Genomic DNA, 16,584 nt, shown 5'->3' with positions numbered 1-16,584 from the left:
TGAGTACACAGTCCCCCTCCCTCCTGGCACTTTCAATGATTCTATTACTCAGACCCCCACCCCTTCTGGCACTGACTCACCTGTCCCTGTGTTTGCACAGGCTCCGCCCCCCTCCTGGCACGTTTGCCTGTTCTGCACAGAGACCCCACCCCTCTCCTGGTGTCACCTGTCCACCCCCCACCCCTGTCCTTGCTGTTTTGGGGCGGTCTAGCCACCCCCCTGTCGCGGGTCTGCTTTTGTGTGCGCTGTCCCTTTAATGAGGGCCCCCCCCCCCCCCTTCCCATTTCCTCTGCATGCCACCGGCCGACTGGTGCGGCTCGGTTCTCATTGGTCCGCCCTCCCATCCATCTGCTCTGACGCCGGCCGAAGGGGGCGGGCGCAGCCTCGGGGGAGCGTCCCCCGGGAGGCGGGAAGGGCGCTCTTGGACTGTAGTCTGATTGGCCGCGCTGGCGAGGAGGCGAGCCGCGATTGGTGAAGGCACCGCAAGCCCCGCCTCTCCCGGGCTGACGAGCGGCACGGGGCACAGAGTTGGCTGCGCCCTCTTGGAGAGTGGAGTGAAGGGACTGAGGCGGGAGGAGAAGGTGAGTTCTCGGCGGAGCGGGGAGGGGGCGTTCGGCCGCGGTTCCCTCCGCCCGTAATCCCCTCTTTTCCTTCATCTCCCGGTTTGCTTCCTCACCCTCGTCCGTTCCCTTCCTAATCTCTGTCCCCTCTCCTCACACCTCTCCTATTCTACCCCTTCTACTGTCTCTCCTCCCCCCCCCCCGCTTCCTCTCTATCCTTACACCCTTCCTACTCTCTCCCTCCTCCCCCGTTACTCCCCTCCTACTTTCTACACTATCCCCCACCCCACCACACCCTTCCTACTCTTTACCCCTTCTGCTGCCCCCCCTCCCCCCCCCCCCACTCACAGGCCTCCTACTCTTTACCCCTTCTGCTGCCCCCCTCCCCACCCCCCACTCGCAGGCCTCCTACTCTTTACCCCTTCTGCTGCCCCCCCCCCCCACCCCCCACTCGCAGGCCTCCTACTCTTTACCCCTTCTGCTGCCTTCCCCCCCCCACTCACAGGCCTCCTACTCTTTACCCCTTCTCCTGCCCCCCCCTCACAGCCCTCCTACTCTTTACCCCCTTCTCCTGCCCCCCCCCCCCCCCACAGGCCTCCTACTCTTTACCCCTTCTGCTGCTCTCCCCCTCCCCCCCACTCACAGGCCTCCTACTCTTTACCCCTTCTGCTGCTCTCCCCCTCCCCCCCACTCACAGGCCTCCTACTCTTTACCCCTTCTGCTGCCCTCCCCCCCCCCTCACAGGCCTCCTACTCTTTACCCCTTCTCCTGCCCCCCCCACTCACAGCCCTCCTACTCTTTACCCCTTCTCCTGCCCTCCCCCCCCCCACTCACAGGCCTCCTACTCTTTACCCCTTCTCCTGCCCCCCCTCACAGCCCTCCTACTCTTTACCTTTTCTTACACTTGCACCCGCTCCTACTCGCTACCCATTCTACTCCTTCGTTCACTTCCCTCCTCCCCTTTGCCCTTGTTCATTCCTCTCCTCTTTACCCTCTCTACCCCCTCTCCTCCCTTCTTCACCATCTCATTCACTCCCTCCCCTACTGTTACTGCGCTCCCTACTCTCTCTTTCCCTTACTCTCAAGCCACTGCTTACACTCCCCTCTGTTGTTCAGTGATGCCCCTTCCCTACTTTCTACCCCCACTCACCTCCCTCATACTCTACCTCCTCTTTACCACCTTCTTCTGTTCCATTACTCTCTACCCTCTTATTTACTCTCTGCCTGCTCGTGCCCCCATTCCCAACCCTCTCCTGGGGTGCACCTAACCAGGATTGCCACAATGAATATGCATGCCGAAGATTTGCACGCACACTGGTTACCCGAGGTATGCAAATCTATCTCATGCATATTCATTAGGGCTACGTTGAAAACACACCTGGTTAGGCGTGGCAGCAGGAGAAGGTTGGGGAAACATTGCCCTGCTCTGTACCCCCTAATCACTCCTCTCCTGTTCTCAACACCCCCCTGCTCCCTTCTCTCTATGTCCTCTGTGCCCACCATGCCTTCCCTCCATCCCCTCCTCTCTTTTATATCCCTTCAAAATAACATTGAAAAGTGTGAGTGGAAGGAGGGATGGGAGCACAGGGAACTGAATCCTGTGGTGACAGTGAAGGGATTCCCTGTGAGGAGGAGCTGCAGAGATGTCCATGGGCATGGGGCGCAGAGAGTGGCGACACCGAAGGGGTTCTCTGAGGTCTCGGTGCGGGTCTTCTATGTTTCAGTTCTTATTTAAATTACGATTTTTTTTGTTTTATTTTGATCATTAATATTTAATTGATTATTTTATTGTATTTTAGTGTTGTTTTATAATTAATTGATGGACAAGGTTGTAATTTCTATTTTATGTGAATGGTGAACAACCCAAAGGACGTTATAGAAAAATTGTCAAATACGGAGGGAGAGGTGAGGAAATCCTTCTGGTGACAGGGAGAGGGCACCCTGTGAGGAGGGAGAGGTGTGCAGACACCCCCCCCCCCCCCCCCACCATCACCACCATCCATGGTAACAGGGCACAGAGAGGTGACCCGGAAGGGATCCGGGGCAGCTTTCCGGAGACCACCCCCCCCCCCCCCCAGTGATGGGGTAAAGCGATAGGGAAGGCACGGAGGTTCCTGCGGTCACGGGATGCACGAGGCGGTGACCCTGGAAAAGGTTAGGGGTGTGAGAGGGTCACGTTCGACCTTGACATGCTGACCCCGATGCCCTGGCCACGGCACAGACTTGCAGCCCCTGGCTCTTGACGCTGGATTTCAGATGAGCTACTGGATAGGGGAGGAAGGCAGGGAGTTCACGGATCTTCTCAATTACCTGGAAAGTACACAGTAAAATCTGCTGGTTTAAGAGGGAGGTGGTAAGGAGAGGCTCCAGAGCCAGGGGTTAGCGAAAACCTGTGTGTGTGTGTGTGTGTGTGTGCGGAGCAGGGTGTGGTGCACTGCTGCCTGCTTTCTACTGGCAGGAGAAGGCCTGGGATGTGAGTGCAGCTCCCCTCCTCCTCCTCCTCCTCTGACCTGGGACAAGTCACTTTCTCTCTGTGCCCCTCAGCTCTAATCCCCGGCTCTGTCACTGACTCTCTGTGTGTGACTTCAGGGGGAGTCACTTTATCCCCCCTGTGCCTCAGCTCTAATCCCCGGCTCTGTCACTGACTCTCTGTGTGTGACCTCAGGGGGAGTCACTTTATCCCCCCTGTGCCTCAGCTCTAATCCCCGGCTCTGTCACTGACTCTCTGTGTGTAACCTGGCGGTGGCAGGAGTCACTTTATCCCTTTATGCCAGGGCGCAATGTGCCTTTCTCTTATCGATAGGAAATGCTGTCTCCTTCAGCTGCTTTTCTGGAAACTACTTTTACTAACATATTTTTTTACAAAATCGGGTCCACGTTAACTGCCCTGGATGTGTGGTTTTTGGGTTTTTTTTGCGCCGGGCTTCTGAGCCGTTCAGTCATGGACCCTGAAGAGGCCGCCTCCATTCTTAACCCATCCTTCTGTTTCGGTAATGACTTTCCAGCTTAGCTGGGGAGCTCGGTGGCCTCTGGTCAGGTTTTGTTCTCTGTGCTAGCCCGTGAAGTCTCTGCTGGAGCCGCTGCCTCTCCCCCCCCCCCCCCCCTGCACAGCTGTGCCAGCATCCTTTCTGCGTACGGGGACGTCGTGGAGCCGGCGGAATGCACAAAGGGGGCCGCTTGTTCTCGCGGCTTGGGGGGGGCGCCGGTTCTGCGGCCCGCAGCGTCCTGAGTCCGAAGCCTCCGTGCCCTCGCCCGTAGGACTCTGCCAGCGGCGTGGCGGGGGTGGGAGAGGTTGCGCTGGGCTCTAACATTGATCCGGATTATCGTGAAAGGGTTGGTGATAAGAGGAGCGAGCGCGTGGAATAGACCAGTGGCCCCCACCAAACCCTGTCCTGGGGGCCCCCCACCAGCCAGTCGGGTTCCCAGGATATCCACAATGAATATGCATGAGAGAAAATTTGCATGTTATGGAGGCAGTGCATGCAAAGTTTCTTTCGTGCATATTCATTTGTGGATATCCTGGGAACCCGACTGGCTGGTGGGGGCCCCCCAGGACAGGGTTGGGGGGACGACCAGTGGAGCGTGCGGCCTCGCCGCTTTCTGACGGAAGCCGATGGCCGGTTCCCTGTTTGATAGGGGGGCCGGTTGGGTTTTATGGCCGCGCTGGCGGTGTCCCGGGCCACCTTGGGAGTTTCCTAAGTCGCGAACCGGGCCTTGGAGTAAAGCAGTAGCACGGGGAGGGGGCAGATGTTGACCGTGGCTACGTACTGACCCCACCACCATCGCACGCATGGGGATTTAATTCTTCCCTTCCTTGGGGGTGAAACCAAAATTTAGGGAAACCCTGCGCGGAAGGGAGCAAGGCCGGGAGCGGCGCTAAGGAACCGTCCAGTGGCTTGGGCCGGCAATGGACGAGTGGGACCCTCCCCGGTTCTGTCCCCCCCCTCCCCCCAAACCCGGGCTCGGAAGAGGGCAAGGCGGGCCCAGGAGCTCCGACGCTTCAGCCAGACAAGTTTGGGAAACCTTATCCTCCCTCCCACGAGCAGGTACGGGAGCGCGTGAGTCCCACCCCCCCGGGGGAGGGGGGGGGAGAGAGGGAGTCGCCTCGCCAAGGAATGCGGTAAGGTGAGGCTCCGGCTGCTCCTGTTCCCTGCTGCTGGAGCTGCCCTTCTGTTCACCTTTTCACGCTCTCTCCTCCCGTGTGCGTGTGTTCACCTTTTCACGCTCTCTCCTCCCGTGTGTTTGTGTCGGAGAGGCTTTTGCCACGGGGGGGGGGGAAATAAGTCTGGCTCCCTGCCGGGAAGGGTTTCCCTGCTGATGACCAGGCCGCTGGAGGGGCAGGGTGGGTGCAGGCGAGTTCCCTAACACCTGATACAGGTTAGGAGATGTGTGCGTGCTCTCTCTCCCTTTACCCGCCATTGCCCCTGCTCTCTCTCCCTCTTAGCCACCGGTGATGAGGTCTCGCCTCCTATAGCTGCCTTGGCTTGGTGTCTGGCTAGGGCCTGGGTCGCTGTATCCGTAGGGTAACGCTCTTGGGAGGGATGGGATGGAGGGGGTCTGGGTCGCTGTATCCGTAGGGTAACGCTCTTGGGAGGGATGGGATGGAGGGGGTCTGGGTCGCTGTATCCGTAGGGTAACGCTCTTGGGAGGGATGGGATGGAGGGGGTCTGGGTTGCTGTATCCGTAGGGTAACGCTCTTGGGAGGGATGGGCTGGTTGGGGTCTGGGTTGCTGTATCCGTAGGGTAACGCTCTTGGATGGGATGGAGGGGGTCTGGGTTGCTGTATCCGTAGGGTAACGCTCTTGGAAGGGTCGGGCTGGTTGGGGGCCTGGGTCGCTGTATCCGTAGGGTGATGCTCTTGGGAGGGACGGGATGGTTGGGGTCTGGGTCGCTGTATCCGTAGGGTGATGCTCTTGGGAGGGACGGGCTGATTGGGGGCCTGGGTCGCTGTATCCGTAGGGTGATGCTCTTGGGAGGGACGGGATGGTTGGGGGCCTGGGTCGCTGTATCCGTAGGGTAACGTTCTTGGGAGGGACGGGCTGATTGGGGGCCTGGGTCGCTGTATCCGTAGGGTGATGCTCTTGGGAGGGACGGGATGGTTGGGGGCCTGGGTCGCTGTATCCGTAGGGTAACGTTCTTGGGAGGGACGGGATGGTTGGGGGCCTGGGTCGCTGTATCCCTAGGGTAACGTTCTTGGAAAGGACGGGCTGATTGGGGGCCTGGGTCGCTGTATCCGTAGGGTGATGCTTTTGGGAGGGACGGGATGGTTGGGGGCCTGGGTCGCTGTATCCGTAGGGTGATGCTCTTGGGAAGGACGGGATGGTTGGGGGCCTGGGTCGCTGTATCCGTAGGGTGATGCTCTTGGGAAGGACGGGATGGTTGGGGGCCTGGGTCGCTGTATCCGTAGGGTGATGCTCTTGGGAGGGACGGGATGGTTGGGGGCCTGGGTCGCTGTATCCGTAGGGTGATGCTCTTGGGAGGGACGAGCTGATTGGGGGCCTGGGTCGCTGTATCCGTAGGGTGATGCTCTTGGGAAGGACGGGATGGTTGGGGGCCTGGGTCGCTGTATCCGTAGGGTGATGCTCTTGGGAGGGACGAGCTGATTGGGGGCCTGGGTCGCTGTATCCGTAGGGTGATGCTCTTGGGAAGGACGGGATGGTTGGGGGCCTGGGTTGCTGTATCCGTAGGGTGATGCTCTTGGGAGGGACGAGCTGATTGGGGGCCTGGGTCGCTGTATCCGTAGGGTGATGCTCTTGGGAGGGACGAGCTGATTGGGGGCCTGGGTCGCTGTATCCGTAGGGTGATGCTCTTGGGAGGGACGAGCTGATTGGGGGCCTGGGTCGCTGTATCCGTAGGGTGATGCTCTTGGGAAGGACGGGATGGTTGGGGGCCTGGGTCACTGCATCCGTAGGGTGACCTGCCTGACGGGGGGGGACAGGTTGGCAGAGGCCTGGGTCGCTGTACCTTTTGAGGGTAGCGCGTCTGCTTCTGGTCATTGTGCGTACAGATTGGTTTCCTGTGCTTTTCCCGTACATACTTTTGTTCAGCTAGCTTGGTAACCTTAGTGCAGCTTTTCCTCTGTGAGTAAGCAGTAGGATATGTGAGGGCACATTGTAGGTGTGGTGCCGGGCACGAGCCCATGGGAGCGCTGCCACTGGATGCGACTCCACTAGCAGGGCAGGTTGGGCCAGAACCTGTCTGAGTGCACTTGTATGGGGGGGGGGGGAGGCTGAAATACACACACAGGCACTCGAGCTGCGGTCGGCGTCTCTGGATTTTGTCGGGAAGGCGGCCATGGTCCGCGTGGCTTGGCGCTTCCCGCGCCTTTACCGGCGCCGGCGTGACCCGGGCTGGCGGGCGAGAAGAACGCATGACTGGGTCCGACCGGCGGACATTGATTTTCCCTTTACGTTTTTAAAAGCTCTCTCTCGGGGGGGGGGGGGGGGGGGGTTGAGGGGGTGTCCTCTTCCTCCTCCTGTCCCGGCGCCTCCTGTCCTGCCCAGCCGGCATCTTACCGTGCGATTAAATTCCCGTGCGACGGCTGCAGAGGGATCCAGCCCTCTGGTGTGCCGGGCTGGGTTTGGTTCTTGCTTAATTTCCTCCACTCCTATTAATGCTAATCTGCGTGGGACGTCCTGGCTGTGCTTTCAGTAGGGATTTTCTGCTATCACTGGGGGCCCGGGGTGGGTGGGTTGATCGCGTTAAGCCCCTGTCTGGGGACAGAGAGAGAGAGGGGTGAGGGAAGGGTGTTTGCCCCCCCCCCCCCCCCCGGGGACCTGAGGGGGGTGTAGGTCTTGCGATCCCCTTCCCCCTCCAGGGAATGGCGGGGGGGTCCCGTGTGCCTCCGTAGGGGGGACGGCGGGCACCGCGCTGACCCCCCCTGCCCCTGTGAGCGGCGGGGGGGGTGGGGGGAAGCTGCGCGAGCCCTGGGGAGGGGGCTGAGGGCCTGCTTAGGGTTTCCGCTGCCCACCTGGGGGGCGTTTTTTGAGAGCTCGGTTGGGAGGCCTTAAGCTAGTTTTCGGGGGGGGGGGGGTGGGAAATCCGTCAACCGCGGCCTCCAGTGGGCTGGGGAGGTGCCTGCGCTCTTAACATTTTATAAGCTGGGTCTGTTTTTATCTGAACGAAATAAGCGCCCCCCATGCCCTGTTCTTAACCCTTGTTCCCCCCCCCCCCCTTGTATCGTTGCAGGTCCTGTGCTCTCGGAGGAGGTTGGGGTGGGAGGGAACCTGCCCCCCCCCTCGACCCTCCACCTCCCGATGCCGCTGGGGCTCGGTCGCCGGAAGAAGCCCCCCCCGCTGGTGGAGAACGAGGAGGCGGAGCCCGCGCGGGGCGGCCTGGCCGGGGCGGGCCTGGGACCCTACGGGTCGGCCGCCGCCCAGCCCGGCCTGCCCCCTCCGCCGCCCGGCCTGCGGCCCCGCCTGGTCTTCCACACCCAGCTGGCCCACGGGAGCCCGACGGGCAGGATCGAGGGCTTCACCAACGTGAAGGAGCTGTACGGGAAGATCGCCGAGGCCTTCAGCATCCCCGGCTCCGAGGTAGGGCTGGGGGGGGTGATGCCCCCTCTTCTTCTTAAATTCTGCTTCTTTTTCTGATTTGGGTCCCCAGGCAGGGCTGCTCGCCGCCACCGCGGGCGGGAACTGTTTTAAGACTTCAGACCAATTTTAAGAAAGTTGAAGGGTGATTTAGAAACTTGGCTTTTTTTAGTGAGTCGTATGCAGCTTTATGCTCCTATTTTCATGCTTTTTTACTGTTTTAGCCTGTTTGATTGCTTCTGATGATGATTTTATTTCTCTTTTTACTGAGTGGTATGCAGCTGCAGCTTGCTGTGCTTTATGCTCCTGTTTTCATGCTTTTTACTGTTTTAGCCTGTTTGATTGCTTCTGATGATGATTTTATTTCTCTTTTTACTGAGTCGTATGCAGCTGCAGCTTGCTGTGCTTTATGCTCCTATTTTCATGCTTTTTTACTGTTTTAGCCCGTTTGATTGCTTCTGATGATGATTTTATTTCTCTTTTTACTGAGTTGTATGCAGCTGCAGCTTGCTGTGCTTTATGCTCCTGTTTTCATGCTTTTTACTGTTTTACCCGTTTGATTGCTTCTGATGATGATTTTATTTCTCTTTTTACTGAGTCGTATGCAGCTGCAGCTTGCTGTGCTTTATGCTCCTATTTTCATGCTTTTTTACTGTTTTAGCCCGTTTGATTGCTTCTGATGATGATTTTATTTCTCTTTTTACTGAGTTGTATGCAGCTGCAGCTTGCTGTGCTTTATGCTCCTGTTTTCATGCTTTTTACTGTTTTAGCCTGTTTGATTGCTTCTGATGATTTTTATTTCTCTTTTTACTGAGTTGTATGCAGCTGCAGCTTGCTGTGCTTTATGCTCCTATTTTCATGCTTTTTTACTGTTTTACCCATTTGATTGCTTCTCATGATGATTTTTTCTCTTTTTACTGAGTTGTATGCAGCTTGAGCTTGCTGTGCTTTATGCTCCTATTTTCATGCTTTTTACTGTTTTAGCCTGTTTGATTGCTTCTGATGATGATTTTATTTCTCTTTTTACTGAGTTGTATGCAGCTGCAGCTTGATGTGCTTTATGCTCCTATTTTCATGCTTTTTACTGTTTTAGCCTGTTTGATTGCTTCTGATGATGATTTTATTTCTCTTTTTACTGAGTGGTATGCAGCTGCAGCTTGATGTGCTTTATGCTCCTATTTTCATGCTTTTTTACTGTTTTAGCCTGTTTGATTGCTTCTGATGATGATTTTATTTCTCTTTTTACTGAGTTGTATGCAGCTGCAGCTTGCTGTGCTTTATGCTCCTATTTTCATGCTTTTTTACTGTTTTACCCGTTTGATTGCTTCTGACGATGATTTTTATTTCTCTTTTTACTGAGTTGTATGCAGCTTGCTGTGCTTTATGCTCCTATTTTCATGCTTTTTTTACTGTTTTAGCCTGTTTCTGATTGCTTCTGACGACGATTTTATTTTTCTTTTTACTTCTGTTTTTATCTTTTAGTTAGGCCTGTGATCCATGTTAGAGTCGTTATTATTTTATCACATTATTATTGTTTTGTATTTTATTATTGCTATCATGGTATTTATATTTTATGAATTTTTTTGGCTGCACCTTTTTATATTTACTCTTATTTCCAATCGTTTTGCTTTATTGATAAGAGAGGCTATGATCATATTTGTCTTTGTATCATCGATTGTTCCTATTTTTTTTGTTTTACTATGTTGGGAGCCGTTACGATGGCTTATCTTAGTGACGGTATATAAAACCTAATAAATAAATAAAATTCCCCATGCGGCCGCAGCCCCCCCCACGACGGTGTAGCGTGTGCGGCCACTTTCGTAGGCCTGGCGCCGCGGGCTCCCGTCCCGGCGTCACCTCCCAGTGAAAGAGAATGATTAAAAAAAAAAAAAAAAATTGAAACCCCATCCGGGTTTCTGTTGCAGGTTCCCAGGTTCTATTTTTATTTATTTGGGTTTTGTATACCGGCATTCATTAAAAATATCACGTCTGTTTATAAAGTTGCGCAAATAACGGTTAAGATACTCGCAAATCAAATCAGCGAACTGAAATATATATAAATACATAAAGACACTGTTTCTGCTCGTTATAAAATTATTAACATAGAGCTAAAGCGATGATGTCTTAATAAATTTATGAAACATTCCACTTCTTCCTTTAAAGTTTTGTTGTTAGTAAATTTTATGATTATAAGTCATCTATAGCATTATAGGAGAGTGGTCTCCGTTAGATACAGCACTTATTAGGACATAAAAAAAATTCTTACGGGCAGTTTATTTTTGAGTTTGGTAAAAATAGTGGTAAGCATAAAATCATGGCTTGACTTGAAATGTTGTCGTCATCGTAGCATTCGAAGAAGCTTGGGTTAAAAAAAAAAAAAAAAGCCGGGTTTTACTTCCTTGTTTCCGAAGGCTTTAATGTCGGATTGCATCCTCGGCTGCCAGGGCGAAGGCGTGTTCCAGACGTGCACGCGCCTGCGGCGGAGAATGCTCGGTCGCCTGCCGCGCTCAGCTCAGCTGCTTCTTAAAGAAGGCGTCGGTAGGAGAGCGGCGTTGGCGGATGGGCGTCGTTCGAGTTGGCGTCTTGAAAACGTAGTGGGGGGGCTGCGGTTAAGCCGCTCGACCTTCCCGTGGTACGCGGTGCTTTTGTGAACTAGAGAGAGAGAGAGCCTTGTGCTGGAGTCGGTAACTTAATAGGGAGCCAATGCAGGCCTTTTCGATTTATAGGCGCGACGTGATCGGATCTTTCAGGGTTGGTTAACGGTGGCGCCGGTGGAGTTCAGCAGGAGTTGGAGCGGTCTCACCACAGTGGCGGGGTAGGACCAAGGGAAGAGTTACTCCAATAGTCCAAGTCTAGTTGAAACGAGGGCTCGTAAAACCCGTTCTAAAATCAACTGGATACAAAAGTGGCCTACGTCTCTCTAAGATATTCAGTTTAAAATAGCCGTCTTTGATCTCACTGTTGATCCATTTCTTGAGATTCATTTCACAATCGAGAATGATTCCTAAATCTCTGCCGTCCAGCGTAATAGGAGAAGTCCTTAGCGGCTGCCGGGACTTCTAGTTTCCCTCGTGTGGCTTCGTGTCGGGCAGAGCTTATAGAGTTTCGGTGGTCTTCGTATTAACTGAAAGATTCATTTGCACCAGCGCTTACTTTATCGATAGCGGATAAATAAATGTCCCATTGTCTTTTATTTAATGTTGCATCAATGGAGCTTTCTATAGGCATTAAAAACCGAACATCATCAGCACGGATAAAATAAGCAAGACCCAGACCCGATTAAAAGCAAGCGTACAGGACGCATATAAATATTAGAGGATGGCCGGGAGGGAGGCACCCTGAGGTGCACCATGATCGCAGCTAATTTGATCCGATTCTGTATTATTCAGTTTTTAACTTTGAATGGCGCCGCTAGAAAGGGCCTGGCGACGCGGGAGCGAGGCCTTAAAGCAGTCCGAAAGCCACGGACACCAGAGCTGAAAAATTAAAACACTCACTCACTCTCACTCTCTCACTCTCTCTCTCTCTCCCCCCGCACCTCCCCCTCCCCAGGTACTGTTCTGCACACTGAACACGCACAAGGTGGACATGGACAAGCTGCTGGGCGGCCAGATCGGGCTGGAGGACTTCATCTTTGCTCACATCAAGGGGCAGAAGAAGGAGGTGGAGGTGTACAAGTCCGAAGACGCCCTGGGGCTCACCATCACAGACAATGGGGCCGGCTACGCCTTCATAAAGGTAGCCCTGCCCTGGGGAGGGGGTGGGAGGGCCCCAACCGTGAGGGGGGGGGGGGGGGTTTAAGGAGAGGGGGCAGCACGTGGTTCCATCCCTGGCTCGGGTCTTCAAAAGCCACGTTTCGAACCACTGGCACTTAAAAGGCTGAGTGGGCGCCAGTGCCGTGTCCGTGGTTCCCGAGCCCTCCGGTTCAGTTGTGGCCCCTGTATGATGCCCGGGGCTGCGGCCCTCTGACCTGCCACTTCCTTTGATGGAAAAGAGAGGGGGGGGGTGTGGGGGGGGGGTGGTGCTCATCGATCAGACTTTGAACTCAGGCCTTCGTTTCTGGTAGCCAGGTTGGGTCTCCCTGATAAGCCCGTTCACTGTATCGGCCACGGTTTCCCCCTCCAGGGTCCCTTCCGGGGGGGGGGGGGGGGTGTCCTGAAGTGAACCCCCCGGTGTGTCTGCTTCACGGTGCTGTTGCCGGAGGGGGGTCAGGGGGCCGTTCGTAGCCGAGCCTCGGCGCTCTCTCTCTCGGTGCTGCAGGGCCTCTGATCCCCCCCCCCCCTCTGTGTGTGTTTTTCCAATCTCCCTCCCCGCCCCCCCCCCCCCCCTCCGACAGCGGATCAAGGAAGGCAGCATCATTGACCGCATCCAGCTCATCAGCGTGGGCGACATGATAGAGTCCATCAACGGCCAGAGCCTGATCGGCTGCCGGCACTACGAGGTGGCCAAAATGCTGAAGGAGCTGCCCAAGGGTCGGGTCTTCCTCGTCAAGCTTATCGAGCCCCTGAAGGCGTTCGGTGAGTTAAAAGGGCGGTGGGGGCGCAGCGTCGCGGTAGAAGAGCTCACGGTGCCTGGGCCGGCGAGGGTCTCTCTGCGAAGGCTGGGCTGGATGGGGGGGGGGGCAATAAAGCCACCGCAGGGGCGGGAACGCTTGGGGGTAGCTGGCAGCAGGCTGGCGGCGCCCTAGAATCCGGTCAAGGGTCGGGTTCCGGTGGAGTCCCCGCCGGCACTGCAGTTCCTCAGCTTCTCCACCGGAGGTCAGCGTGGCATCGCTTCTCGGACGACTTTCCAGGCCTGGGCTTGGTTTTTGGGTTCTTGGCAGGGAAGCTGCAGCACTGATCTGTTCCCGGGAGACCCTCCAGAGTCGCTCAGCATGCAGAGCGTCTTTTTTTTTTTCTGAGGATGTCCTCCTCTTTCTTGACTTCTGCAATGTTTTTTTTGTTTTTTTTTCTCTCCGCATCGGTTCTCCTCCAAAATTTAATATCTTAGCCGGTCCCACAGATCCTCGTGCCCTGTGGATGTGCATTAGAACGTGGAAGGACTCTTGTAACGTAATTGACGAGCCGGGCAAGAAAATCCCCCCCCCCCCCCCCCCGGTTTCTTATGGTGGGGGGTGGGGGACCGGATGTGGAAGTCTGGCCGCGTCTCTCAAGACCTTAAATGGTTAACCGGGTCCCTGCCCGCTTCTTCCAGATATGATCGGCCAGAGATCCGGGGGCAAACCGGCCACTGGTTCCCAGCTGGGCACAGGGAGAGGGACCCTGCGCCTGCGGTCGAAGGGACCCGCTACCGTGGAGGAACAGGTAAGAAATGGGGGGGAGGGGCCAGAAGGGGGGAGAGAGAAACCCTGTGTGGCTGCTGCCCGCGGTCTGCTACGTCTCTCTCTCGCTGAGCGCGGTGACTTCCCCTGCTGTGAGCTGGGGTCTCAGGCCAGCGTCGGCCATCTTAACGTCCCCTCTCCCGGCCTGAGACTTCTGTTTTCTTCCCCCAAAGCCGTCGGCGTTCGAGGAGAAAGCCATCGAGAAGGTGGACGACCTTCTGGAGAGTTACATGGGGATCCGAGACACGGAGCTAGGTAAGTAACCCCCCCCCACCCCACCACCACCACCAGCGTTGCCCTCGGGGAGCACAGCTCCTGCTGGCGGGGGAGAAGGGAGCCCGGAGTACTTCCCATCCCCACCCGTCGCCCTTACCCCAGCAGGGATAGCCGTGCCCGGGATGGGCAAGGCGAGAGCTAGGTGTAAGAACAGAAGAACATGCCATGCTGGGTCAGACCGAGGATCCATCAAGCCCAGCATCCTGTTTCCAACAGAGGCCAAATCCAGACCACAAGAACCTGGCAATTACCCAAACACTAAGAAGATCCCATGCTACTGATGCAATTAATAGCAGTGGCTATTCCCTAAGTATAATTGATTAATAGCAGGTAATGGACTTCTCCTCCAAGAACTTATCCAAACCTTTTTTGAACCCAGCTACACTAACTGCACTAACCACATCCTCTGGCAACAAATTCCAGAGCTTTATTGTGCGTTGAGTGAAAATGAAGTTTCTCCTGATTAGTCTTAAATGTGCTACTTGCTAACTTCATGGAATGCCCCCTAGTCTTTCTATTATTCGAAAGTGTAAATAACTGAGTCACGTCTACCCGTTCAAGACCTTTTACGCAGGATGAGGTACCTCCCTTAGTTTGATTTTTTTTTTCTCTCTTTCCCCCCCCCCCCCCCCCCCCCCCCCTCCAAACAGCCGCCACCATGGTGGAACTGGGGAAGGACAAGAAGAACCCGGACGAGTTCGCCGAGGCACTGGATGAGAAGCTGGGCGACTTCGCCTTTCCCGACGAGTTTGTCTTCGACGTGTGGGGCGCCATCGGGGATGCCAAAGCCGGCCGGTGCTGACCTGGTCACCGCGTGCCGCACCACCTGCGTCACGCGCCGCGGCGACCGGGGGAGACCAATGAGCAGGCTGTCTGCTGAAGGGGGGAGGACCTTAACCCAGTCCTGGTTTTGGGTTTGTTTTTGTTTTGTTTTTTTTTTGTTTCAAACAAAGATCGGGGGTATGAGTAAAGGAGCCCGATAAGGCAAAGGCAGAACTGCTTACTACGTGACCTTCATCTGCTCCCCGAAATTCAGAACTGACCCTGGACAGAGCAGGGCCCGGCACGTGAGATCAGCCGGATATAGCTAACACTGGATTTGGAAGAGGTGAGCCCTCTCGCCCCCATTTGGAGCTCCGGGGGGGGGGGGGGGAGTCGTGGTGCCAGCCTTCAGCAAGGAAAGATTGCCAAAGTTGGGGAGGGGGGGGGGGTTTAGACTGGGGGAATCGGTGGAGCCCCCGCCGCACTTGGATGACACCCACACCGGGAAAATAAAATTAAATTAAAAAAAAAGAGGGCAGGAGTATGTTTGTTTGTTTTTTTTTTTTGGGGGGTGAGGGGTGGAGCCGGGCGAGTTGATGATAGAGATCCTTTCCTGAGTCCCCTGGGGTGGGCGGGGGGGGAGAAAGCACAGATTGAGGGCCCGCACAGCGCCGCTTCCGGTGTTCCCGATCTCGCGGGGGGGGGGGCCTGGAGCGCGGATTCACCTTCCCTCCGCGTCACGCGTGCCTCCACCCCCCCCCCCCCACCCCCCCCCCCGCGCCGGCTTTCACAGTAGGCGGCCCTTGGATTTTGTCCTCCCTCCCTCATCGGCTGGAGATGAGAGGCAAGGGCGGGGGGCCTACTGCTGGGAGGCGTAATCCCCAGATTGTGCTCCCCCCGCCCACCAAGCTCTCGCACGGAGCCGGGGGGACGGACGGACGGGAACAGACGTGGGCTGCACCGGAGCAGGGGTCAAACGAAGGGCGTCCGGCTGCTGAGCCGTCTTCAGGCCCTGATGCGCCGCCGCCGCCCGACTTGTGCCATCCGTGGGGAGAAAGGCCGGGCACCCTCTGGCCCTCGAGACCGCTTGGCCGACGCAAGACCCTTTTCTCGTGGCGTGAGGGGGCTGTGCCTGGTTAGGTGTCCCCCCCCTCCCCATGCACGCAGAGCCCAAGCTGTAATTCTCAAGGTCACGTAGGACGGGCGAGCGAGAGCTGGGACTCCTTCAGGAAGAGAAAGACGCCCGGTTTTTATTTTAAGGGACGTGAGAAACGGACTAGCGCCTGGCTCTTTATTTTGAATTACCTCGCGGCGCATCCGCACGACCTGCCCGCTTTTCGGTAGCCACTGACGTGTGGGGAGGGGACGTGCACCTCTTTTTCCTCTGTCCGGATGGGCGGGTCCCCTATGATCGGCACGGGATGGAGGTGAAAGGCATCTCTGTTCGGCGCTTGAAAACGCAGTCGTCGTCGCCCCCCCCCCCCCCCCCCCCCCCGCGTCTTGACGCGGTCCCTGTTACCGCACGGTGCCGCCAGGCGCTGATCTGCGATGTCGTGAAACTGCATCCCCCGCGTTTTTCCTTTTCCAGTGTGCACGGGACTAATTATCTGCTTAGTAAATGGGGGAACCTTTTAAGGACCCTGAAGTGAATTATCAATTGCCCGAGCCAGGACCCGGCGCTGTCTTACTTCTCTTGCATTCTGCCTGGATTTAGCTGGTTTGGTTTTGGTTTTTTTTTGTACGAGGTGCGACCGGGGGTCCCCAAGCTTTCCGCGCTGGCTTTGCTTTTTTCCCTGCTGCGTTGCTCTCCCCCGTCGGGGGCGGGGGGTGAAGGGCACGGCAGGCACCAAGTTTCCCCCTCCGGCTTGTGGGGAAGGGGACCTCGTGTTATTTCCGAACCCTGCAGTAGGTGGGGCCCCCTCAGGGTCCCGTGAGAGAACCGTCAGGCTCCTAAGCTTTCCCCTGCCTCGGCCTTGAAAACGCTGCTGATCTTTTAATTTCCTCCGGTAAACCTTTGCTCTTCGTGCACGTGTTCTTAAGGATCCACTTAACCGGTGTCTGCCTCCTGTACGTTAAAGCATTAGTCTGCATGAAACTAAATGAGAGCGACTTCTTCTGGATGCCCGCAAATAAT

The 16,584-nt window shown here is 56.1% G+C and overlaps 2 protein-coding genes across 2 annotated transcripts; one reads left to right on the top strand and one right to left on the bottom strand.

The window, feature by feature from the left end:
• Window positions 1-437: 437 nt before the first annotated feature.
• Window positions 438-14,904, top strand: GIPC1 (GIPC PDZ domain containing family member 1). Its single transcript, XM_029584854.1, has 7 exons — window positions 438-581; window positions 7,749-8,095; window positions 11,645-11,830; window positions 12,429-12,609; window positions 13,286-13,395; window positions 13,586-13,667; window positions 14,339-14,904. Exons 2-7 carry the CDS (start codon window positions 7,817-7,819, stop codon window positions 14,488-14,490), a joined length of 990 nt encoding a protein of 329 aa, XP_029440714.1. The 5' UTR covers window positions 438-581; window positions 7,749-7,816; the 3' UTR covers window positions 14,491-14,904.
• On the bottom strand, window positions 2,733-6,556 carry LOC115080394 (extensin-like). The gene is made up of 2 exons (XM_029584537.1): window positions 4,973-6,556; window positions 2,733-2,870 (listed from the first exon to the last, which is right to left on the bottom strand). Exons 1-2 carry the CDS (start codon window positions 6,554-6,556, stop codon window positions 2,733-2,735), a joined length of 1,722 nt encoding a protein of 573 aa, XP_029440397.1.
• Window positions 14,905-16,584: the final 1,680 nt, after the last annotated feature.

The sequence above is a fragment of the Rhinatrema bivittatum genome, chromosome 19 (genome assembly GCF_901001135.1).
Source record: "Rhinatrema bivittatum chromosome 19, aRhiBiv1.1, whole genome shotgun sequence".
Classification (NCBI taxonomy): domain Eukaryota; kingdom Metazoa; phylum Chordata; class Amphibia; order Gymnophiona; family Rhinatrematidae; genus Rhinatrema; species Rhinatrema bivittatum.
Note: the sequence above shows the minus strand (reverse complement) of the source record. Positions and strands in the feature narration are given on the sequence as shown.

What these genes read in the sequence shown, in the direction of transcription:
- GIPC1 (XM_029584854.1), top strand. Translation starts at nt 7,817, where the DNA reads ATGCCGCTGGGGCTCGGTCGCCGGAAGAAGCCCCCCCCGCTGGTGGAG. An exon ending in TCAGCATCCCCGGCTCCGAG is followed by an intron (nt 8,096 to 11,644) that starts GTAGGGCTGGGG and finishes CCCCCTCCCCAG; the next exon opens with GTACTGTTCTGCACACTGAA. An exon ending in CGAGCCCCTGAAGGCGTTCG is followed by an intron (nt 12,610 to 13,285) that starts GTGAGTTAAAAG and finishes CGCTTCTTCCAG; the next exon opens with ATATGATCGGCCAGAGATCC.
- LOC115080394 (XM_029584537.1), bottom strand. Translation starts at nt 6,556, where the DNA reads ATGACCAGAAGCAGACGCGCTACCCTCAAAAGGTACAGCGACCCAGGC. An exon ending in GAGAGCAGGGGCAATGGCGG is followed by an intron (nt 2,871 to 4,972) that starts GTAAAGGGAGAG and finishes TGTACTTTCCAG; the next exon opens with GTAATTGAGAAGATCCGTGA.